General features: G+C 44.6%; 1 protein-coding gene across 4 annotated transcripts in view; it reads left to right on the forward strand.

Moving 5' to 3' along the window:
* The window catches only part of atp10a (ATPase phospholipid transporting 10A), a 448633-nt gene that overhangs the window by 138093 nt on the left and 284374 nt on the right, over positions 1 to 26166 (forward strand). For all 4 annotated transcript variants that reach the window (XM_055636515.1, XM_055636513.1, XM_055636517.1 and 1 more), the window contains 2 exons: positions 4709 to 5033; positions 13858 to 14052. In XM_055636515.1, the coding sequence (XP_055492490.1) occupies positions 4765 to 5033; positions 13858 to 14052 (464 nt within the window). In that variant the 5' untranslated portion in view covers positions 4709 to 4764. The remainder of the gene's footprint in view (positions 1 to 4708; positions 5034 to 13857; positions 14053 to 26166) is intronic.

A 26166-nucleotide genomic window follows, 5' to 3' on the forward strand; every position in this document is an offset into this window, starting at 1 on the left:
TAGCGTCCAGTTGATGGAGAATCTAGGTTTAAAGAATTAAATAAAAGGTAAAGAGAGCCTCAATGTTATTAACTTTGGAGCTACTGGGTTGTTGTTAATGAGTGTCCTATATAACCTATATAATGTCCTTTAGGGATAGAAGGCTTTGGGCTCATGCAGGTAAACAGGATTAGTGTAGATGGGTAGAACATTTGGCATGGTCACAGTGGGATGAAGGACCTGCCTCTATGCTGTATAACTGTCTAATTTTTTTTTCTCGTTAAATCTATATGGAACTATACAGCTATTTATGTGGTTGACTTAACACATTTTTCACCCTGTGCCTTCTTAACACATACATTTCATCCAGTTTTTCAATTAGCTATAGACAATGTGTGTAGGAAACATGGAAACATAGCAAAATAGGTGCAGAAAAATAGGCCATTCGGTCCATTAAGTCAGCACCATCATCCAATATGATCATGGCTGATCATCTAAAGTCAGTACCCTGTTCCTGCTTTTTCCCCATATCCCTTGATTCCTTTAGCCCTCAGAGCTAAATCTAACTCTCTCTTGAAAACATCCAGTGAATTGGCCTCCACTGCCTTCTGTGGCAGAGAATTCCACAGATTCACAACTCTCTTGGTGAAGATGTTTTTCCTCATCTCGGTTATAAATAGCTTCCCCCTTATTCTTAATCGCTGATGCTGGTTTACACCAAAGATAGACACGAAATGCTGGAGTAACTCAGCAGGACATGCATCATCTCTGGAGAGAAGGAATCAGTCTGAAGAAGGCTCTCGACCCGAAACATCACCCATTCATTCTGGACTGCTGTAAGAAACTGCTCTTCATGGGTGACGTTTTGGGTCGAGACCCTTCTTCAGTCTAAAGAAGGGTCTCGACCCAAAACATCAACCATTCGTTCTCTCCAGAGATGCTGCATGTCCTGCTGAGTTGCTCCAGCATTTTGTGCCTATCTTAGCTACAGACAATAAATGCTGGGAATACCAGTAATATCCTTATTTCTATGAGTTAATAAATAAGGAATGAAAATGAATGAAACAGAAAATCTCCAATATTAGTCTGTTTCCATTGAAACAAATGATCCTTTTAAACGTATTTATTTTTAAGAGACTTCACCATTTCACCAAGTTCTCTGAATTGATGGAAATCTACAAGATTATATGGATCATGAATAGAGTGAATAGTAGGATATTTTTCTCACAGCAGAGGTATCTAACATGAGGGAAGAGATTTCAGTAAAGTGGTAGAAAGTTTAAAGGGGATCTGATGAGGACTTAGACAATAAATAGACAATAGGTGCAGGAGGAGGCCATTCGGCCCTTCGAGCCAGCACCACCATTCACTGTGATCATGGCTGATCAACCACAATCCTGTTCCTTTCTTCTCCCCATATCCCCTAACTCTGCTATCTTTAAGAGCTCTATCTAATGCTCTCCTCTTGAAAGCATCCAGAGAATTGGTCTCTACTGCCAATTCCACATATTCACAACCCTCTGTGTGAAAAAAATCTTTTCCTCATCTCCGTTCTAAATGGCTAACCCCTTATTCTTAAATTGTGTCCCCTGGTTCTGGACTCCCCCAGCACCGGGAACATGTTTCCTGCCTCTAGCGTGTCCAAACCCTTAATAATCTTACATGTTTCAATAAGAACCCTCTCATCCTTCTAAATTCCAGACTATACAAGCCCAGCCGTTCCATTCTATCAACATATGACAGTCCCGCCATCCCGGGAATTAACCTCATGAACCTACGCTGCACTCCCTCAATAGCATTGTTTTAATTCGGAGAATAGTTGGACCTTGGGAAGCCTAAATGGGTAGTAGAGGAAGGTAGTCTCACGGCATTTCAAGTTCAAGTCAAGTTCAAGTTCAAGTCAAGTTCAAGTTCAAGTGAGTTTATTGTCATGTGTCACTGTATAGGACAATGAAATTCTTGCTTTGCTTAAGCACACAGAACATAGCAGGCATTTACTACAAAATAGATCAGTGTGTCCATATACCATGATATAAATATATACACACATGAATAAATAGAATGATAAAGTGCAAATAACAGATAATTGGTTATTAATGTTCAGAGTTTTGTCCGAGCCATAGCCTGATGGCTGTGGGGAAGTAGCTATTCCTGAACCTGGTTGTTGCAGTCTTCAGGCTCCTGTACCTTCTACCTGAAGGTAGCAGGGAGATGAGTGTGTGGCCAGGATGGTGTGGGTCTTTGATGATACTGCCAGCCTTTTTGAGGCAGCGACTGTGATAAATCCTCTCGATGGAAGGAAGGTCAGAGCCGATGATGGACTAGGCAGTGTTTACTACTTTTTGTAGACTTTTCCTCTCCAGGGCACTCAAATTGCCGAACCAAGCCACGATGCAACCGGTCAGCATGCTCTCTACTGTGCACCTGTAGAAGTTAGAGAGAGTCTTCCTTGACAAACCGACTCTCCGTAATCTTCTCAGGAAGTAGAGGCGCTGATGAGCTTTCTTGATAATTGCGTTAGTGTTCCCGGACCAGGAAAGATCTTCAGAGATGTCACGCCCAGGAATTTGAAGCTCTTGACCCTTTCAACCATCGACCCATTGATATAAATGGGGCTGTGGGTCCCCCTCCTACTCCTTCCAAAGTCCACAATCAGTTCCTTGGTTTTGCTGGTGTTGAGGGCCAGGTTATTGCGCTGGCACCATATGGACAGTTGCTCGATCTCTCTTCTATACTCTGACTCATCCCCATCAGTGATACGTCCCACAACAGCGGTGTCGTCAGCGAACTTGATGATGGAGTTCACACTGTGACTGGCTACGCAGTCATGAGGATAGAGTGAGTGCAGCAGGGGGCTGAGCACGCAGCCTTGAGGTGCTCCCGTGCTGATTGTTATCGAGGCTGACACATTTCCACCAATACGAACAGACTGTGGTCTGTGAGTGAGGAAGTCGAGGATCCAATTGCAGAGTGATGCGCAGAGACCCAGTTCTGCGAGTTTGGTAACCAGCTTGGAGGGGATGATTGTGTTAAATGCCGAGCTGTAATCGATGAATAACAGCCTGACATATGAGTTTTTGTTGTCCAAGTGGTCCAGAGCGTAGTGGAGGGCCAGCGAGATCCCATCCACCGTTGATCTGTTGTGGCGGTAAGCAAACTGCAATGGGTCCAGGTTTTTGTCGAGCTAGGAGTTGATTTGCTCCATGATCAGCCTCTCGAAGCACTTCATCACCACCGGCGTTAGTGCCACTGGTCGATAGTCATTGAGGCATTTAAGAAGCATGTAAACAAAAATGTGAATCACCAATAGAAAGAGATAGGACTAAGCGTTGGTAAATGAGAAGGTGCATTTGATGCTCGGCATGGATACGGTGGGTCGAAAGGCCTATTTCTCCGCTGAATGTCTGCATTGAGTAGGTACATTACATTCAGCTGAGGCGCATGGTTTCATACACGCAACAGTGTTTCCTTCTAGCTTGGAGGGCAATGACGGTTCGCTGCAGTTCACATGCCTGTGTGCAGAGTTTGAGTATCATCACGTGTACCGAGGCACGGTGAAAAGCTTTTGTTGCGAGCTAACCAGTCAGGGGAAAGACAATACATGATTTACAATCGGGCCGTCCACAATGTACAGTAAAGAAACGTTGCTGTCGGCGTAGAGATTTAAAACAGTGGAGCGATTGTAATGCGTGATGGCGGATCCACTTCTGTGACCAGCACGCTAAGAATCGCCTGGGTTGGACTCCATCTTGGACCTTAATGTATCTAATGCAGTTATAAAATTCCTGTGGTTACAAATCAAATCATAGTGGATGCGGGAATTTGGGTGATTTAACACTTCTTCTTCTTGCTTATGGCGTGCACAGCCTAAAGTTGTCGGACAACTTGTTCTATTTGATCTCATTTGATTGTACACGTCGGGTTGATTGCATTAGTCGACACAGGGCGCGGTACCAGATCGGAAGGAGTGTTGTTATGTATAATGGAGAGCAGTTTCTTACCGCAGGCCAGAATACCCTGGCCTGCTGCATCACCAATTGCAAAAACCTTGCCTCGTACCTTCAGTGTATTATTTTTTTAAGAGGCCTGCAGCTAAATGTGTCAAAACCCACCCATGTTCTATCACTCAAAAAAAAAAATTTGGAGCTGATTTGTAAAAGGTTCAGGGTTTCGAGCTTTGAAAATCCCGACTGTCACGATGATGAGGACAATACTTGTGTGAGAGGAAAGTAAAAGAAGGGATTATCGGCATGCTCTGCTTTCATGAAGTATGGTCAAACATCAATTGACTTACTGACAACAACTTGCATTGGCTGCAAATTTAACGTGCTGCAAATGTCCCAAGGTGCTTGCATCTAAGATAGCGAAGGTCAAATTCCTGGAAACATTTACGAAAAGACAGCACATAATAATTGGCATGAGTGTGTGTGTGTGTGTGTGTGTGTGTGTGTGTGTGTGTGTGTGTGTGTGTGTGTGTGTGTGTGTGTGTGTGTGTGTGTGTGTGTGTGTGTGTGTGCGTGCGTGTGTGTGTGTGTGTGTGCGTGTGTGTGTGTGTGTGTGTGTGTGTGTGTGTGCAGAATGGCTAAGGTAACACGCGACCCTTCCATTTTTATCTTGAGAGAGGTTTGGGTTTTTTTTCATATTTGAAGCACGCTGCGATAAAGGCAGCTATTTTTAGACGAGAAAATTAAATGCCATCTTTATTATGCTGTCTTTTCTTCCCCTCTAGTGCTGCTTTTTCGGGCCACTGAGAGCCGATGATTATTGCTACATGAAACCGTCGCCATGGCAACCAGACATGAAAGACCCAGATGCTCCAGAATTTCTGCTGTGAGAAATCTCTATTACCGTGTCTGGAGAAACCCCTTCAGCATGCAAGGCTACACAAGGCTCGAGAACGAAACGCCTGAGCGCAGAATCGTGATGCCGAACTATGGTTCCATCAAGGGCGGCCATTTTCGATCTCAACGGCCTTATCCTGGGAACGAAATCCGTACCACGAAATACACACTACTGACCTTCATTCCACGGAACCTGTATGAGCAGTTTCACAGGTGTGTGTGTGTGTGTGTTTCTCTCACTCATGGGTCTCCGAATGATCTGGTCTCCCACGTTATATCATCTTTTATTGACCTACTTCTGTTGACTTGCCTCGAAGCACAGCACGTCAAGTGCAACTTAATTTAACATGGTTGTTGATAAACCGAGAATCCAGATTTTTACATTCAACCTACAAACCTGCACATCTTTGGAGCGTAGGGGGAAACCGGAGCACCCGGAGAAAACCCACGGGGTCACAGGGAGAACGTACAAACTCTACACAGACAGCGCCCCTGGTCAGGATTGAACTCGGGTCTCTAGCACTGTACGGCAGCAACTCTTGCGCTGGGCCACCGTGCCACCCGGAACGTCACCTATCCATTCCCTCCTCAGATGCTGCTTGATCCACTGAGTTCATCCATCATTTAGTGTTTTGCTCAAGATTCCAGCATTTGTGTCTCCACTTCTCATTTTTTTGTTCCATTTTAGTCACACACGCTGAATAAAATGTGCAAGCATCATATCTCAGCTTGCCAACATGACCATTCAGCCCACCAAGTCTGTGCTAGCTCACAGAACAATTCCATTCCTTCGCTAGTTTTGTTCAGTGACCCATTACCCACACATTCCCCTATTTCTTCCCCTCCATCCCCAGACTCTACCACTCCTGTACACATTATGGGCAATTTAGAATGGAAAAACTAACCATTGGTAGCAACCGATAATGTTTTGGGGATGTGGAATAGAAACATAGAAACATAGAAAATAGGTGCAGGAGTAGGCCATTTGACCCTTCGAGCCAGCACTGCCATTCAATATGATCATGGCTGATCATCCAAAATCAGTATCCTGCACCTGCCTTCTCCCCATATCCCTTGATTCCGTTAGGCCTAAGAGCCATATATCTAACTCTCTCTTGAAAACATCCAGTGAATTGGCCTCCACTGTCTTCTGTGGCAGAAAATTCCATCGATTCACAACTCTCTGGGTGAAAACGGTTTTCCTCATCCTGCCGAATCCCATGCGATCGCAGAGAGAAGGTGATGTCAGACAGTGTTAGCGGTCAGGAATGAGCTCAGGTCCCTGGCGTTGTGAGGTAGCATTTCTGCCAGCTGCACCACTCTTCTGCCCCAATCACATTGTTAGGCCCGAAATGCAAATTGGTTTAATCAGAGAATAACATTTCCAAAAGCTTGATGAAACCTTTCAGTGATACGACCACTTACGATGCTGTGAGATTTGTATCCAGACCGTTGGGAGACTGTCTGCATTGGCCGCAGCCAGCGGGGCAGCACGGTGACGCAGCGATAGAGTTGCTGCCTCATTGCACCAGAGACCCAGGTTCGATCCTGACTACAGGTGGTATCTTCTGTATGGAGTTTGTACGTTCTCCCCATGACCTGTGTAGGTTTTCACCGGGTGCTCCAGTTTCCTCCCACACTCCAAAGACGTACAGGTTGGTCGGCTAATTGCCCTGGTATCATTGTTAATTGTCCCTAGTGTATGTAGGGTAGTGTTAGTGTATAGGGATCGCTGGTCGGTGTGGATTTGGTAGGCAGAAGGGCCTGCTTCACGCGCGGTATCTCTAAACTAAACTAAACTAATCCCGCACTGATTGCCTGGTCTGCTAGTATTCTGGCTACTTGATGGCACATTAGCACTGCTGTGGATCAAAGGATCATGAAACATGATAGCATTACTTGAAAGATCGAGGCAGTGTCTGCCGTGTGCTTGGGAATACTGAGATGAATGCAAAGCTTGGACCACGTGAAGTCAGTTAAGATGAAAGGTGGTACATGAGAGAATTTGGCCTGCTGTATGAATAGGGAAAATTACATGAATTAGAACTTGCCTTTTATGTATCCAATTTGTCTCCAATTTCACCAGAGAGACCTGTCCCATGAACAGGCTAGGCAGATCCTATATTTCCTCACCCCTCTCCAAGATTAAACAACGTCACCCCCTCCAGTTTTTAGTCACTCACTCATGTTAATCCCTCCTATCCCATCTCACACATTTGATTGCTTCCAGCCCCTTAATGGGCAGTTCTTCTTCCTCTAATCCTTCCTCACTTCCTTAAGGGCCTGTCCCACTTGCATGCGATGGTATGCGTCTGGCGCGACCAAACTTGGTCGCTTGAGGCATACGGGCCGCGCGGGGCTGGTCCCACTTCAAAGTGCGGGGCTCCGAAAATCTCGCACTGTCCAAAACTTCGCTCGCACTTCATTTCACTCACTCGACCTCCGCGCGGCTCCTGCTTCTGGTTTGGTCGCGTTTGCCGCATGCAGGCGCATGCTGGTGGGACCGGCCCTTTAGATCGCGTTTGCTGCATGCAGGTCGCATGCTCGTGGGACAGGCCCTTCAGGCTCCCAGTCCAAGGTTATTGTCAGAATCCCTTCACTAGAAGGGCTGCAAAGATCTTCTCAAGGACAATTAACTATGGGCAATAAATGGTGGCCTTGTCAGTTTCCCCTTATACCACGGTGGTGCAGCGGTAGAGTTGCTGCGTTACAGCGCCAGGGACCCAGGTTCGATCCTAACTACGGGTGCTTGTCTGTTGGGAGTTTGTACGTTCCCCACGTGACCTGCGTGGGTTTCCTCCGAGATCCTCGGTTTCCTCCCACATCCTAAAGACGTACAGGTTTGTAAGTTAATTGGCTTGGTATAATTGTAAATTGTCCACTCGTGTGTGTAGGATAGTATAAGTGTGCGGGGCTCGCTGGACGGCACGGACTTGGCCGCTCCTGGTTCCGCACTGTATCTCTAAACTAACACTAAACTAAACTAAGCTAAATCTCAACAAATAATAGAAATATTAAAAATGTTTACGAAGGAACTGCTGATGCTGGAAAAATCAAAGGTAGATAAAAATGCAGGAGAAACTCAGCAGGTGAGGCAGCATCTCTGGAGAGAAGGAATGGGTGACGTTTCGGGGTCGAGACCCTTCTTCAGACTCTTCTACTATCTAAACTGATTGTGGCCCATTCTTTGGAAAGTGAACCAACATGTCACACACGTGACCAGTCGTGTTTGACCTCTTGCCCTGAACATTGTCAGCATAACATATAAATATTTCACTTGATAAACCAAAAAAAAATTACAAATGCAGTGCATAACATTATACCGATAATGCTTTCAGAATTAGAAGAGATATGTTCCGCAATTTTTCATCATTTTTGGTCACACACGTGACTAAGAATGGGCCTTAGACAAACTTATGCTAAGGTCAATAACTAACTCCATGTGGAATAATAAGCTACCTACATGTTAAAAAGCACATAGAAAGTGATCGTGTGGATGCCAGTATATTATTGGGGTTATCAAGTGGGTACTTCCCTTCACTGGTCTTTCAATGTTAGGCCCACAACACCTCAGGAAGTGGAGGCCATCGATCACGGGGCAATCAAAATCTGAGACGAGGAAGAGACTAAATCTAGACAAACTGATCAGAGAATTCTCAGAGGCTTCTAGAACCAGAGAAGATTGCAGAGGCTGGGAAAAGTAGGTTTGTGATGGGGGGTTATGGAAAGAACAAAGACAGTCTTAAAATTGAGCTATTTCCTAACCAGTAACCAGCAGTCAGCCACCATAATCAAAAGGGCTTCCGTTTCTCTGATGAAAGATTGTGGAAAGCTGTTTCTCTAGGAGCAACAAAGCCAATTGGATTCAACTTAAGAAGCTGCAGAGTTAGCCTGAATCCAAAAAGCCACTGCTAAGTGAATTTTCAATTGGTTTCACTGGAGTATTTTTTAACCCTTAATCCCTCTCAAACTTCAATGGAAAGTGACACAGAATGGAAAAGAAACCAGCTGAAATTGCCCCCAAAGAGTCTGTTGTGTACATATCAATTGATGACCAGACTGATCAAACATCTCGCTGATCGCTCTGCTAGAGACAGAGAATCCCCTGCAGTGAAACGAATGTTTGATGTACTATGAATCTCCTTTACGTCATTTTATAGCATACCGCACTGTAGGAATTCCAAGTACTTGCAGGTGATCTCAAAGCATACTTGATGTACATTTGGCTGGGCTGGTATTGATTTGTCTCTCTGTTAATCATCTCGTCCTATTTTCAATCCATCATTGGGAGAGATGGTTAACAGGGAACTAAAGCATTTATGCCTTTTTAATGTCAGACGAGTTCATCGCAACATCATTGACTTCCCGACAGAGTAGAGAAACGGAATTCATCGCACAAGTGGAAGAAGAGTATTTGGGGCTGCACGGTGGCGCAGCAGTAGAGTTGCTGCCTTAATAGCCCTGTCCCATGGTACGGGTTCATTCCAAGAGCTCTCCTGAGTTAAAAGAAAAATCAAACTCATGGTAATCGCGGAGAATGAACGTAGCGGGTATGTCGGAGCTCGGGGACGTCTCTTAGCGCTAACGGCAGGTACTCGGGAAGACTCGCTAATGGCAGGTAAGCACGGGAAGACTCGTGAAGATTTTTCAACATGTTGAAAAATGTCCAGGAGAGCCCCGAGTACCGACGAGTGGCCATTACCGTAAATCTCAGAGTTCAAATCAGGGCAAACTCGGGAGAACTCTTGGAATGAACTTGTACCGTGGGACAGGGGTTTTACAGCCCCAGAGAACCAGGGTTTGATCCTGACCAAGGGGGCTGTCTGTACAGAATTTGTACGTTCTCCGTGTGACCTGTGTGGGTTTTCCCCAGGTGCCTTGGTTTCCACCCACACTCCAAAGACGTGCACATTTGTAAATTAATTGGCTTCGGTAAAATTGTAAACTGTCCCTAGTGTACAGGAGAGTGCTAGTGTACGGGGTGATCGCTGGTCGGCACGGACTTGGTGGGCCGAAGGCCCTGCTTCTGTGCCATGTCTCTGAAAGTCTAAAAATTAAAGGAAAGGATATCAAAATGCGAGCTCATAAGATAATGCCCCAATCTGAACACTGCACCTTGAGAAAAGACAAGAAGCATAGAAACTTGGAAACATAGATTCAGATTCAGATTCAGATTCAACTTTAATTGTCATTGTCAGTGTACAGTACAGAGACAACGAAATGCATTTTGAAATGCATATGAAAATAGTTGCAGGAGTAGGCCATTCGGCCCTTGAAGCCAGCACTGCTGATTTCTTCCCATAGTCAAAAAGAAATGACAACAACAAGCGGGAACACCATCGGGTGAAATTCATCCTGTTAACAAACTAAAAATCTAATATGATAAAACATTCACATTGAACTTCACCTCCAGCACTTGGTTCCATTGTAGACACACAGATCAGACAGGGAATTGGCTGTAATACATAATCAGCCAAGAACACAACAAATGGCAGCATGAGATTGTGGGACTATGACATACTCCTGTATTTATTTCTTATACTCGTCTTATTGCAACACAGGTTCAACACATACAACAGAAGACACATTTCTATCCCCGTGAATCTTACAGCAGAGAAAGAGGCCATTCAGTCCCTCTTGTCCAGGTCAACTTAATCAAGGAGCTAATCCCAGTAGAGCCCCACTCCTGGTTAGAAACATAGAAACATAGAAAATAGGTGCAGGAGTAGGCCATTCGGCCCTTCGAGCCTGCACTGCCATTCAATATGATCAAGGCTGATCATCCAACTCAGTATCCTGTACCTGCCTTCTCTCCATACCCCCGATCCCTTTAGCCACAATGGCCACATCTAACTCCCTCTTAAATATAGCCAATGAACTGGCCTCATGTATTTGGTTGTACAGGTTTCATCTTGCACGGATTTGCTTCCACAACTCTGTCAGTCCATACAAGTCAGAAATTAACAACTTTCCGCAAAGAAAACAGCGTCGCATGTAGGAAGGAACTGCAGATGCTGGTTTATACCGAGGACAGACACAAAGTGCTGGAGTAATTCAGGCAACATCTCTGGAGAAAAAGGATGGGTGACATTTTGGGTCGGAACCCTTCTTCAGACTTCTGTAGTTTCCTCATCTCTTTGCTCGATGTCCCATCACCTGTATCTACTAGTCATCTGCCCTTCTGATAATAGTAGTGGAAGATGAGTATTTGGAGTTGGACATCAAAATGAGAGTTCAAAAGAAAATGTCCCAATCTGAAGTCTGGGCATTTGAGAGGACAGGTAACATTACCAATGTCTTACCATAGTCACAATGAGGCAACACTCTTCAAAAATGGCAACTCTCTAAACACCGTTAACTCCAAGGGGCATCTTGAACTCACATTAAAACTTTGTGCACAGTGAAAAGTTAATGCAAGTAAACCGGACTTTCTGTAGATAGACACAAAAAGCTGGAGTAACTCAGCGGGACAGGCAGCATCTCTGGAGGGAAAGGAATGGGTGACGTTTCAGGGTCGGGACCCTTTCTTCAGTCTGAAGAAGGGTCTCAACCTGAAACGTCACTCATTCCTTCTCTCCAGAGATGCTGCCTGTCCCGCTGAGTTACTCCAGCTTTTTGCGTCTACCTTCAGTTTAAACCAGCATCCGAGGTTCTTTCCTACAGACTTCCTGTAGGATTGAAATATTATACAACGACAGCAAAGGTGACCGGCTCTGTGTTCCTGCCGTTTTGCTTGTTACTGTATAACGTTGCCAAAAGTGTGATATGCTACACATTCTTACCACGATAAATAACGTTGCAGAATTGCCTTTAATCATTAGCCTAACAATGCAAGGTTATTCATTCTGACAGACGTTTCTTGTAAATCGCATTTAATGCAAATCCTCTTCCATTTGCTAACATTGGTAGACGGATTAAGTAGGAAAATCCTTCTTGTATATTCTTCCAATTATTATGGCCCATTATAATACCCCATTGTTGACAACCAAAGGGTGTTCAATTGGTGAAACTTCTTCCACGGCCACTAGAGGTCTCTAAATTCTTGTTCTAATAATCCCCAATAAGGCTCCAAGCCTTGTATCATCAGCAAGCTGCACGTATCTAATTTTATCAATTGTTCTAGCAGTGATACTTTTAAGGCTAATTGGGTGTCAATAAAAAATTTGAATGCTCTATCGTGTGATCAATGAACCAGGGGACGATCCATTTCACTTGTCGTTAACATTCAGTTAAATCTTTCGATGCTTGAAATTGTGTCGTGTGATCATAAACACTTAGGGCATTTGTCTGAAATCACTCCCTCCATTGCACGAGGCCCGTTAACTTGCCCAAAACCAATGAGCTAGGACTTTCACTGAAATACAGAAGAATTTCTGATTGCCAGTGAGCTTTCCATGATCTCTACCACCTTTGTGCTTTGTGTACAACCAGAAAAAATATATAGAAATAATATTGTCCAAAGAAGGACTCCGACCCGAAACATCACCTATTCCTTTTCTCTATCTTTGGTGTAAACCAGCATCTACAGTGGTATGGTCGCCTAATTATAGTGCCAGAGACCTGCGTTAGATCCTGACTACGGGGACTTGTCTGTATGGAGTTTGTATTGTGTAGGAAGGAACTGCAGATGCTGGTTTAAACTGAAGATAGACACAAAATGCTGGAGTAACTCAGCAGGACCGGCAGCATCTCTGGATGGAAGGAATTATGCAGAGATGCTGCCTGTCCCGCTGAGTTACTCCAGCACTTTGTGTCTATCTGGAGATGGTATTGTTTTTTTCATGCTTTCACACGCTCCAACTGCACTCTTGATGGCATGAGGTCATAAGGTCATAAGCTTATAGGGTCATAAGTGGTTGGAGTAGAATTAGGCCATCCAGCCAATCAAGTCTACTCCGCCATTCAATCATGGCTGATCTATCTCTCCCTCCTGACCCCATTCTCATGCCTTCTCCCCATAACCTCTGACACCTGCACTAGTCAAGTATCTATCTGCCTCGGCCTTAGAAATATCCTCTGACTTGGCCTCCACAGCCTTCTGTGGCAAAGAGTTCCACAGATTCACCACCCTCTGACTAAAGATATTTCGCCTCATCTCCTTCCTAAAAGAACGTCCTTTTATACTGAGCTATGACCAGTGGCGGACTGGCCAGGGTGTCAGCTTGCCCGATGGCAAGTGGGTCCCTGATGAAGTGGGCCCCCTTTGTCTCCTGGCAACCAATATTTTTAGACCCAGTCCGCCACTGGCTATGACCTCTAATCCTAGAATCTCCCACTAGTGGAAACATCCCCTCCACATCCACGCTATCCAAGCCTTTCACTATTCCTGGGATCATGCTTGTAAACCTCCTCTGGACCATCTCCTGAACAGGCACATCCTTCCTCAGATATGGTGCCCATAGGGGCATCATGGGGTCCAATGATGGAGAGTGAATTTTCTCAGTTCTCCAGTGGTTACACAGCAGAATTCGGATATTAAACCTGCACTAAGTTGACCTAGCATTGGATCAGCAACTCAATTCATTCAGTGGATAGGATCAAGAGGGTGGCACAGTGGTGCATATGTTGGCATTGCTGCACAGTGGCATAGTCTATAGAGCTGCTGCCTCACATCAGATGTGGCACAAGTAGATTTCATAGTTTTTTCTTTAGTTTAGTTTGGTTTAGAGTTACAGCGTTGGAACAGGCCCTTCAGCCCACCGAGTCCGTACTGACCAGTGGATCCCGCACTAGGGACTATTTAATATTTGCACCAAGCCAATTAACCTACAAACCTGGACGTCCTTGGAGTGTGAGAGGAAACTGAAGATCTCGGCGGTAACCCATTCAGGTCACGGGGAGAACGTACAAACTCCGTACAGGCAAGCACCCGTAGTCATGATCAAACCCTGGTCTGTGGCGCTGTAAGGCAGTAGCTCTCCCCCCGCACCACCTTTTTGCCCACCTATGCCACCGTGTCGCCCACATGTGATATTTATAAACCTAAACCTACCTACACCAAAATCATTCATTTCTTCCTTTATTCTTATGTTCACAGGTGTGCCAATATCTACTTCTTGTTTTTGGCTCTGCTGAATTGGATCCCCGTTGTGGAAGCCTTCAGGAAAGATATCACCATGATCCCATTGGTCTTAGTGCTGGGTTTGGTTGCAATCAAAGATGCCGTCGAGGACTTCCGAAGATATAGATTTGACCGAGTACACAACCATCTAGCAACAGAGGCATGGGACAGGTATTTAAGCATGATAATTGCAGACAGCTTGGGTGCATAATGCCCCCGTCCCACTTAGGAAACCTGAACTGAAACCTCTGGAGACTTTGCGCCCCACCCAAGGTTTCCGTGCGGTTAGAATACCCAGATGTTCGGCAACATGCACGAAAAACGCTTACCCCTTATTGCTGTGAATCTACATTCTCCTACCTAACCCAAATCAAGACGCCCTTATGCCCCTGACCCACTTAGGAAACCTGAAGGTTGCAGGTGGTTGCTGGAGGTTGCAGGTAGTGGAAGCAGGTAGGGAGACTGACAAAAACCTCCGGGAACCGCGCGGAAACCTTGGGTGGGGCGCAAAGTCTCCAGAGGTTTCCGTTCAGGTTTCCTAAGTGGGACAGGGGCATTACACTATTAAGGTACTAAGAAAATTTTCAGGAACGTATCCATAGTTGAGGAGCACATCTTCTCAGTGCCAATACTTTTCATCAGACGTTTGTATCTAATTACCTGCCAACATGAGTAGCCCATCCCATTGCAGTGAGCCCTTCAAAGGGGAAGGATGACAGAGTCTCCAAATTAGTTGGCTTCTGTACGATGAATTTCTGGAAATTTAATTCTCGCTTGAAGCCTCTTTTAAATTATCCTTTCTCTTCTGCAACTTCTTTCAGAGTTAGCTTCAGAAAATTAGCAGGGAAGAAAAATCCATTGATCTCACGCCTTTAAAGGACATTGTAAATTCCTTTTGAAGTTTCATTACTTTTGGCACATAGAGCATTTGGTAAATGACTGATAACATGTTTTAGTCCATGGTCTGGTGATGAGTTGTTATCACGCAACCGAGTCTTCCTATCTCACAACTGAAGATCAGTCCTAAATTGTTATCTACCTCATTGGTAACCCTCGGACTATTGGGATGTCAGGACTTTCATATGAAGAACGACTGGATAGACTCGGCTTGTACTCGCTCGAATTTAGAAGATTGAGGGGGGATCTTATAGAAACTTACTAAATTCTTAAGGGGTTGGACAGGCTAGATGCAGGAAGATTGTTCTGATGTTGGGGAAGTCCAGAACAAGGGGTCACAGTTTAAGGATAAGAGGGAAATCTTTTAGGACCGAGAGGAGAAAAAAAATTTTCACACAGAGAGTGGTGAATCTCTGGAATTTCCTGCCACAGAAGGTAGTTGAGGCCAGTTCATTGGCTATATTTAAGAGGGAGTTAGATGTGGCCCTTGTGGATAAAGGGATCAGGGGGTATGGAGAGAAGGCAGGTATGGGATACTGAGTTGGATGATCAGCCATGATCATATTGAATGGCGGTGCAGGCTCGAAGGGCCGAATGGCCTACTCCTGCACCTATTTTCTAGGTTTCTATGTTTCTATTCTTGTTCGGACTTTGCTAGCTTTACCTTGCACTAAACGCTATTCCCTTATCATGTATCTACACACTGTAAATGGCTCGATTGTAATCATGTATTGTCCTTTGCTGACTGGATAGCACGCAACAAAAGGTTTTCACTGTTTTCACTTGAAAACAAAAGGTTTTCACCTCGGTAAATGTAACAATAAAGTAAATTGAGCTGGACTGAACTGAAGTGGGACAGGGAGAGGCCAAGACATCTGGCGATCTCTCTTTGACAAATAGCACAATTTGTCATCATGCCACTTGGGCAGTAGAAGGGATTCATGAGGATCAAGCATTGTCAAGGATGTTCAGATTAATAATGAATCCGAATCTCCTTCCTATTTATGATGAAAGAATGGATCAACCAGGCTTATATTCACTGGAATTTAGAAGGATGAGAGGGTATCATAGAAACTTTTAATATTCTTAAGGGATTGTACAGGCTAGATGTAGGAAAAAAAATTCCCGATGTTGGGGGAGTCCAGAACCAGATGTCACAGTTTAAGAATAAGGGGTAGGCCATTTAGGACAGCGATGAGAACAAACTTTTTCAACCAGAGAATTGTGAATCTGTGGAATTCTCTGCCACAGAAGGCAGTGGAGGCCAATTCACTGGACGTTTTCAAAAGACAGAGTTAGATTTAGCTCTTAGGGTTAATGGAATTAAGGGATATGGGGAAAAAGCAGGAATGGGGTACTGATTTTAGATGATCAGCCATGATCATGTTGAATGGCGGTGCTGGCTCGAAGGGCCGAATGGTATAAAACTGCACCTATTTTCATGTTTCAGATCTATTTTTCTATGTTTCAAGTATCATATGCACCAGGATTGGAACAATAACATATTTTACTTCAGCGTTACAGGCATGTAACAATAAGGTATCAATTATACTCAGTTACCAGACCAAGTCGAATACATAGTGCAACATAAAAAAGTTCGTAGTAGTCCATTTCTGAGGTAGGTTTGTAGTTAGGGTTGTGTAATGTGGTTCAAAAGCCTAACGGTTGATAGGAAGAAGTTGTTCTTGAACCGGGAGGTCATGTTGTTAGGGTCTTGTACGTTCTTCCCAAGCTAGTAGCATGGTGAGCACATGGGTAAGGTGGTGTGTGTCTTTCATGATGTCAGCTGCTTTCTTGAGACAACTCATCAAATATACTACACCTCCCAAACTTCAGAGACTTAAATGCAAAATTACTAGGGTGATTCCCTGGTGCATCTTATTGTCAGAGGTGCTATCTTTCAGACAGGACCTTGTGAATCTGAGCCCCCTGTCATCTCCCCCTTGGTGAACCTTTGATTAGAATGGGTGTCAGGGGTGATGGGGAGAAGGCAGGAGAATGGGGTTCTTCTTCTTGCGTATGGCGTGCACAGCCTAAAGATGTAGGACAACTTGTTCTATTTGATCTTACTTGATTGTGCACGCCAGGTTGATTGCATTCGTCGAAACAGGGCGGACCACGTGAAGGTTGCAATCTCCCACCCCGAGAATGGGGTTAAGAGGGAAAGATAGATCAGCCATGATTGAATGGCAGAGTAGACTTGATGGGCTGAATGGCTTAATTCTGCTCCCATCACATGACTTTATGATCTTATACTGAGGGCTTATAAACGTAAGGGATCTCATTAGAACAGAAGAAACAACAGCAGGAGCAGGCATCATGGCCTCTCTGCCATTCATCAAGAGCATGGCTGATCAGATCTTGGCCTTAATCTGAATCATCCCGGGTGTCTTGACTAATATTTATCTTTTAATCAACTTACAGTATCTAAATTAGATTTTCCACCCATTTCAAAGAAGATCAGAGGAGTTAATCACGGTGACCTTGTCATATTTGCTTCTCAGTCGCAGTAACTAAAACATAAAGTGTTTAAGAAGGAACTGCAGATGCATTGGGCGATCGTTTCGCCGAACACCTCCGTTCGGTCCGCAATAACCAAGCTGACCTCCCGGTGGCTCAGCACTTCAACTCCCCCTCCCACTCCGTCTCCGACCTCTCTGTCCTGGGTCTCCTCCATGGCCAGAGCGAGCAGCACCATAAAATTGGAGGAACAGCACCTCATATTCCGCTTGGGGAGCCTGCATTCTGGAGACATGAACATCAAATTCTCCCAATTTTGTTAGTCCTTGTTATCTCCTCCCCTTCCTCAGTCCCCCTGCTGTCTCCTCCCACCCCCCAGCCTTCGGGCTCCTCCTCCTTTTTCCTTTCTTGTCCCAGCCCCCCCCCCCACCCCCGATCAGTCTGAAGAAGGGTTTCGGCCCAAAACGTTGCCTATTTCCTTCGCTCCATAGATGCTGCTGCATCCACTGAGTTTCTCCAGCTTTTTGTGTAACTAAAACATATAGTCTGGTTGTTATTCAAGGTAGTTTGTGGAAATTTGCCAGCCATTAACATAGAAACATAGAAACATAGAAAATAGGTGCAGTAGGCCATTTGGCTCTTTGAGCCTGCACCGCCATTCAATATGATCATGGCTGATCATCCAACTCAGTATCCTGTACCTGCCTTCTCTCCATACCCCCTGATCCCTTTAGCCACAAGGGCCACATCTAACTCCCTCTTAAATATAGCCAATGAACTGGCCTCAACTACCTTCTGTGGCAGAGAATTCCAGAGATTCACCACTCTCTGTGTGAAAAATGTTTTTCTCATCTCGGTCCTAAAAGATTTTCCTCTTATCCTTAAACTGTGACCCCTTGTTCTGGACTTCCCCAACATCGGGAACAATCTTCCTGCATCTAGCCTGTCCAACCCTTTCAGAACTTTGTAAGTTTCTATAAGATCCCCCCTCAATCTTCTAAATTCTAGCGGGTACAAGCCGAGTCTATCCAGTCTTTCTTCATATGAAAGTCCTGCCATCCCAGGAATCAGTCTGGTGAACCTTCTCTGTACTCCTTCTAAGGCAAAAATGTCTTTCCGCAGATTAGGAGACCAAACCTGTGCACAATACTCCAGGTTTGGTCTCACCAAGACCCTGTACAACTGCATTAGAACCTCCCTGCTCCTATACTCAAATCCTTTTGCTATGAATGCTAACACACCATTGGCTTTCTTCACTGCCTTGAGTGGTACCTTGGGTGGTCTGCCTTGGGTGGTACCACAACATCATAAGATCATAAGATTATGATCATAAGTGATAGGAGTAGAATTTGGCCATTCAGTCCATTCAAGTAGTGCAGTGTTAGAGTTGCTGCCTTACAGCGCCAGAGACCTGGTTCAGTCCTGACTGCCAGTGCTGTTTGTGTGGAGTTTGTATGTTCTCCCTGTGACCCTGTGAAGCAGAGGGTGATGCTGGAAGGTTGCTTCACGGACTAGGGGGCCTGTGACTAGTTCAGTGTTGGGCCCGTTACTGTTTGCCATCTACATCAATGATTTGGATGAGAACATACAGGGCCAGATTTGCACGTTTGCTGATGATACAAAAGCCAATGGTTTTGCAGGTTGTGAAAGATTGGCCAGGTGGTCGGAGGAATGGTTGATGGAATTTAATACAGAAAAGTGTGAGGAGTTGCATTTTTGGACGTCAAACATGGGCAGGACCTACACAGTAATTGGTAAGCCTCTGGGTAGTGTTGTAGAGCAGAGGGATCTAGGAGTACAGGTGCATATTTCCTTGAAGGTCAAGTTGCAGGTAGATAAGGTGGTCAAAAAGGCTTTTGGCATTTTGGCCATCATCAGTTAGAGTACTGAGTTTAGAAGTTGGGAGGTCATGTTGCAGTTGTATGAAATGTTGGTGAGACCACATTTAGAATATTGTGTTCAATTCTGGGCACAATGTTATAGGAAAATTATTTACAAGGATGTTGCCAACAGTTTTACAAGGATGTTGCCACTTTTTAAAAAGGGATGGAGAGAGAAAATGGGGAATTACAGACCAGTTGGTCTAACATCGGTAGTGGGGAAACTGCTAGAGTCAGTTATTAAAGATGGGATAGCAGCACATTTGGAAAGTGGTGAAATCATTGGGCAAAGTCAGCATGGATTTACGAAAGGTAAATCATGTCTGACGAATCTTATAGAATTTTTCGAGGATGTAACTAGTAGCTTGGATAGGGGAGAACCAGTGGATGTGGTGTATCTGAACTTCCAGAAGGCTTTCGACAAGGTCCCACATAAGAGATTAGTATACAAACTTAAAGCACATGGTATTGGGGGTTCAGTATTGATGTGGATAGAGAACTGGCTGGCAGACAGGAAGCAAAGAGTAGGAGTAAACGGGTCCTTTTCACAATGGCAGGCAGTGACTAGTGGGGTACCGCAAGGCTCAGTGCTGGGACCCCAGCTATTTACAATATATATTAATGATTTGTACGAGGGAATTGAATGCAACATCTCCAAGTTTGCGGATGACACAAAGCTGGGGGGCAGCGTTAGCTGTGAGGAGGATGCTAGGAGGCTGCAAGGTGACTTGGATAGGCTGGGTGAGTGGGCAAATGCATGGCAGATGCAGTATAATGTGGATAAATGTGAGGTTATCCACTTTGCTGGCAAAAACAGGAAAGTAGACTATTATCTGAATGGTGGCCGATTAGGAAAAGGGGAGATGCAATGAGACCTGGGTGTCATGGTACACCAGTCATTGAAAGTAGGCATGCAAGTGCAGCAGGCAGTGAAGAAAGGGAATGGTATGTTATCATTCATAGCAAAAGGATTTGAGTATAGGAGCAGGGAGGTTCTACTGCAGTTGTACAGGGTCTTGGTGAGACCACACCTGGAGTATTGCATACAGTTTTGGTCTCCTAATCTGAGAAAAGACATTCTTGCCATAGAGGGAGTACAGAGAAGGTTCACCAGACTGATTCCTGGGATGGCAGGACTTTCATATGAAGAAGGACTGGATGGACTCGGCTTGTACTCCTATTTAGAAGATTGAGGGGGATCTTATAGAAACGTACAAAATTCTAAAGGGGTTGGACAGGCTAGATGCAGGAAGATTGTTCTCGCGTTGCCCAGGCCTATCAGACCCTGTTGCAGTATCAACTCAAAGTTTTGAATGAATATTTTTACATTCATTTTTAGATATGGATGTCAATGACATTTATTAATGCATCTCCAATTAATCCTGAGTTTTTTTAACCCATATAACCATATAACCATATAACAATTACAGCACGGAAACAGGCCATCTCGGCCCTACAAGTCCATGCCGAACAAATTTTTTTTTTCCCCTTAGTCCCACCTGCCTGCACTCATACCATAACCCTCCTCATCCATATGCCTATCCAATTTATTTTTAAATGATACCAATGAACCTGCCTCCACCACTTCCACTGGGGAGCTCATTCCACACCGCCACCACTCTCTGCGTAAAGAAGTTCCCCCTCATATTACCCCTAAACTTCTGTCCCTTAATTCTGAAGTCATGTCCTCTTGTTTGAATCTTCCCTATTCTCAAAGGGAAAAGCTTGTCCACATCATCACGTCTATCCCTCTCATAATTTTAAAGACCTCTATCAGGTCCCCCCTTAACCTTCTGCGCTCCAGAGAATAAAGACCTAACTTATTCAACCTATCTCTGTAACTTAGTTGTTGAAACCCAGGCAACATTCTAGTAAATCTCCTCTGTACTCTCTCTATTTTGTTGAAATCCTTCCTATAATTGGGCGACCAAAATTGTACACCATACTCCAGATTTGGTCTCACCAATGTCTTGTACAATTTTAACATTACATCCCAGCTTCTATACTCAATGCTCTGATTTATAAAGGCTAGCATACCAAAAGCTTTCTTTACCACCCTATCTATATGGGATTCCACCTTCAAGGAACTATGCACGGTTATACCCAGATCCCTCTGTTCAACTGTATTCTTCAATTCCCTACTATTTACCATGTACGTCCTATTTTGATTTGTCCTGCCAAGGTGTAGCACCTCACATTTATCAGCATTAAACTCCATCTGCCATCTTTCAGCCCATTTTTCCAAATGGCCTAAATCCCCTTAGTGGCCTAAATGGCCTAAATTTTTGACGAAGATGTTGTCATATTCCTGTTGGGGATGAGGTTCCAGGATTTAGACCCATTGTCCAGGAATGAGTTACTTCATCATTTTGTCGCCTCTATTACTATCTATGTGGGGTTTGCATGTTTCTCCCTGTAACTGCCTGGGTTTCCTCTGGGTTCTCTGGTTTCCCCTCACATCCCACACATGGGCTGATTGGGAGGATTATTGACCATTGTAACTTGTGTGGGTGAGTGGTCGGTTCTGGTAGAGAAGAGGAATTGATATGAATGCTGGGAAAATAAAACCAATGGGAATAGTGTAGCATTGGTGTAAATTGTTGGTTGATGGTTGCCACGGACTTGGTGGGCCGAAGGGCCTTATTCCATTCTTTCTCTCTGACTGATGGTTTCAGTAGCGGAAAATATCTTTGGGTGCTGCTGTAATGATGAGCGTTTGACGGCACTGGGCCTGTACTCGCTAGTGTTTAGAATGATGAGGGGGTCCACATTGAATAGTGAAAGGCTTGGATAGAGTGGAAGTAGAGAGGATATTTCCACTAGTGGGAGAGTCTAGAACTGGAGGTCATTGTCTCAGAATTAAAGGACGTTCCTTTAGGAAGAAGATGAGGAGGAATTTATTTATTCTGGTAATCTGTGGAATTCTTAAATCTTCGACCGCCGGCCTGCGGCCTACACCAACTTTTGAAGCCGCGGGCTCCGGTGTGGAAGAGCCGATTCTGGACTTACCTGGACTTTTTTACCCTGTCTGCACATCTGGACGCCCGCAGCGGCAACTGCGGAGGGTGGTGGTCCCGACCTTGGGGGAAAATGGAGGAGGACTGGCCAAATTTTGTTCCTTCCACCACAGAGATGAATGCTGTGGAGGATGTTTGTGTTTAAATTTTTTGTGTTTTTGTGCGTTCTTTACCATTGTACCGCTGCTAGCGAATTCATTTCACTTGTACTTTGTGTGCAATGTGACAAATAAAACTGATCTATTGGTGGATTGATTGATTGAATTCTTTGCCACAGAAGGCTGTGGAGTCCAAGCCAATAGATAAATTCTTAATTTGTACGGGTGTCAGTGGTTAATGGGGAGAAGGCAGTAGAATGCAATTAGGAGGAAGAGATAGATCAGCCATGATTGAATGGTGGAGTAGATTTGATGGGCCGAATGGCCTAATTCTATTATCACTTGATCTTATGACCCTTATGAAGGACCTGCAATATATTTCTGCTTGGGAATGCTGTGGAATTAGGAGAGGAACATGTGGTGATCCCGAGCACCTGCTGCCCTTGTCCATGGGGATAGAAGTTGAACTTTTAGGCTTGAGTGTGCAGCTGTAGAGAATCTGTATGGAATATTTAAGGTAATATCTTTATTTAAAAAAAAATATTCAGTTCCAGGAAACTTTCACATATTTTACCTGCGATCTGCAAGATAGTGCATTTTCAGTGATTAAAAAAATTACTCAACTTTCAGTTTCTCAACATTCATATCTATCCCAGCATTTGTAGCAATTAGCAACCAGTTCTGCCTTTGCCTTTGCTATTTGACAGGCAAAATCTTCAACATTTTTCACAGTTTCTTTCATGCAACCATGAACACCATTTGCTTCTCATCCCAATTCTGCTTTTCCCGCCCATGGACCATAGGGGCCGGGGGGGGGGGGGGGGAGAGACATTGGGAGAGAGAGGAGAGAGGGGGAGGGAGAGAAGAGAGAGCCTTCCATGGGGAGAGGGGGGATTCACTGAGGGGGGGGTAGAGGAGAGGGAGTCTTGGTCGGGTTGTAGGAGGTAGAAAGGGTTTGGGGGGGGAGGTTCAAATGAGAATAGGGGGGAGGAGGAGGGGGGAGATAGGGGGGGGAGGGGGGAGAGAGGGGGGGGAGGGAGAATTTAGAGGGGGGGGGAGATAGAGGGGAGAGGGGGGGGGAGGGGGGGGGGGAGGGGGGAGATGGGGGGGGAAGGAGGGGGGGGGAGAGGGGGGGGGGGGGGGGAAGAGAGAGGGGGAGAGGGAGATTTGTGTGTGAGCGCTGAGTTTCGCGAAGGTTTTCGGGTGGGAGAGGGAGAGAGAGAGGCGGAGAGAGAGAGAGAGAGTGAAGAGAGAGGAAGAGAGTGAGAGAGTGAAGAGAGAGAGAGAGTGAGGGAGAGAGAGAGAGGGAGAGAGAGAGAGCAAAATACAATGACAGGTAGATGTAGAGACACACAGATCCCAACAGATCCCACAGCCAAACGGTTCTGTCACATGAAAGGTACAAAATGAATGCTAATGTAAATATTTACACTTTTGATATTTATTGCTTGCACTGAATTTTAAAGGCATGTTAGAAATATACCTTTCCCAGAAAGGGCATGGTGTATATTTCTTTGGTTAAAAATGAAAAATCCACGCCCTAAAATCCACACTGTTGGCAAAGTTCCACAGACATTTTATTTCTCTCCCTCACCTAGTGTGCCCTCTATTTACCAGTGTTCTTGCTGGGACTCTGTTCATTCACAGACTCTATAATTAAACAAGGGTACCAGGGATGTTGGTTCAGGCAATTGGTGCAGTTTCTCTGACCTTCAGCATTCCCCGCAATCCTCAAATCCAAGCTCATGCACCAATTGTTTTACCACAGAACCCCTTCCATGCCTCTGTCGTGTTTATATGTATATGTATGTTTGTATATGTATATGTGTACGTGGTCGTGTATGGATTATATATATGTATATAAATATACGCCCACACACACACATATGTGTGTGTAATAATAAATAAATATATACGCACTTATTTATATATTTTCGGAGCTCCCGCAATGGCAAATTCTCTCGCTCGAGTTGCGGGGTTGAAGGCAACCCGGAGCAGGGCCTTACGTCGCCTGGCGCGGCCTTAATGGCCGCGGGACTTGCCATCGCTCGCCGGGGGCTTTGACATTGGGAGAAGAATGGAGAGCAGGGGAGGGAGACAAGACTTTGCCTTCCATCACAGTGAGGAGGAGATTCACTGTCATGGATGTTTGTGTAAATTGTGTTAATTGTGGGAATTGGTTCTTTTCTTGTTGTATGAATGTAGAAACCAAATTTTGTTAGGACTTCATTTGAGGTTCAAATGACAATAAACGGGATTGTATTGTATCTACAGCTATATACCTGTGAACACAAGCGGGAACTCGAGCGGGAGAAGTTGCCTCTTTTCCTCTACCTGTAAAATTTTTGTAAGGTGTCCTGAGACTCTTGAAAGGCGCCCATAAATAAAATGTATTATTATTATTATTATTAACAGTATGTATACATGTGGATATACAGTATATAGATATATACTGTATATATGTGTGTGTGTGTACATATATATATATATATCAGTTGGCAAGTCTGAAGTGTGACAATTTAACGATATACACAAAATCAGAGGGCAACCAAGGGCAACATGGATTTCAAGTTTATCAAGAACCAAGTTCTCACATGACAGAGGATGTCTGCAGCTCCATGCCAATCGGAATATCCATCCCGTCGGTCACCCAAATGCTCATTCGACTGTTTCGACTGTTCACAAGTCAGCCATTCGTGAACTGGGGAGGACCCGTAAGCAGCTAACAATGGCCTGTTTCCTTTATCATCGTTACTTTTTGTGCATTATCTTTCATTAATTTGTTCTATAACACCGTCTATAACTCTCTTGTTACCTTTTCCCCTGACTCTCAGTCTAAAGAAGGGTCTCGACCCAAAACGTCACCTATTCCTTTTCTCCAGAGTTGCTGTCTGACCCGTTGAGTTACTCCAACTTTTTATGTCCATCCTGTAAGTAACCGTTGTTTCGATGGCAAATAAGTTATCTGATAACTGTACAGTCCTCCAGAGTGTGGTCCTGACCTCCCATGAGCCTTATGATAGACCTCTGAACCATCTTTGCACTAAATATTGTTGCCTTTTGCCTTTTTCTGTACGCTGTGGATGGCTTGATTGTATTTAAGTGTAGTCTTTTCTTTGACTGGATAGCACAGCAGCAAAAGCTTTTCACTGTACCTCGATATACACAACAATAATGAATGAAAGTAAATTAAACTAATCCCAGGTAATCCCATGGTAAATGGTAGGGAATTGAAGAATGTAGGTGAACAGAGGGATCTGGGAATAACTGTGCAAAGTTCCCTGAAAGTGGAATCTCATGTAGATAGGGTGGTAAAGAAAGCTTTTGGTATGCTGGCCTTTATAAATCAGAGCATTGAGTATAGAAGTTGGGATGTAATGTTAAAATTGTACAAGGCATTGGTGAGGCCAATTCTGGAGTATGGTGTACAATTTTGGTCGCCTAATTATAGGAAGGATGTCAACAAAATAGAGAGAGTACAGAGGAGATTTACTAGAATGTTGCCTGGGTTTCAGCAACTAAGTTACAGAGAAAGGTTGAACAAGTTAGGGCTTTATTCTTTGGAGCGCAGAAGGTTAAGGGGGACTTGATAGAGGTTTTTAAAAATGATGAGAGGGATAGACAGAGTTGACATGGAAAAGCTTTTCCCACTGAGAGTAGGGAAGATTCAAACTAGGGGACATGACTTGAGAATTAAGGGACTGAAGTTTAGGGGTAACATGAGAGGGGAACTTCTTTACTCAGAGAGTGGTAGCTGTGTGGAATGAGCTTCCAGTGAAGGTGGTGGAGGCAGGTTCGTTTTTATCATTTAAAAATAAATTGGATAGTTATATGGATGGGAAGGGAATGGAGGGTTATGGTCTGAACGCAGGTATATGGGACTAGGGGAGAATACGTGTTCGGCACGGACTAGAAGGGTCGAGATGGCCTGTT

This window comes from Leucoraja erinacea, chromosome 6 (genome assembly GCF_028641065.1).
Source record: "Leucoraja erinacea ecotype New England chromosome 6, Leri_hhj_1, whole genome shotgun sequence".
NCBI classification, from domain to species: Eukaryota; Metazoa; Chordata; class Chondrichthyes; order Rajiformes; family Rajidae; genus Leucoraja; species Leucoraja erinaceus.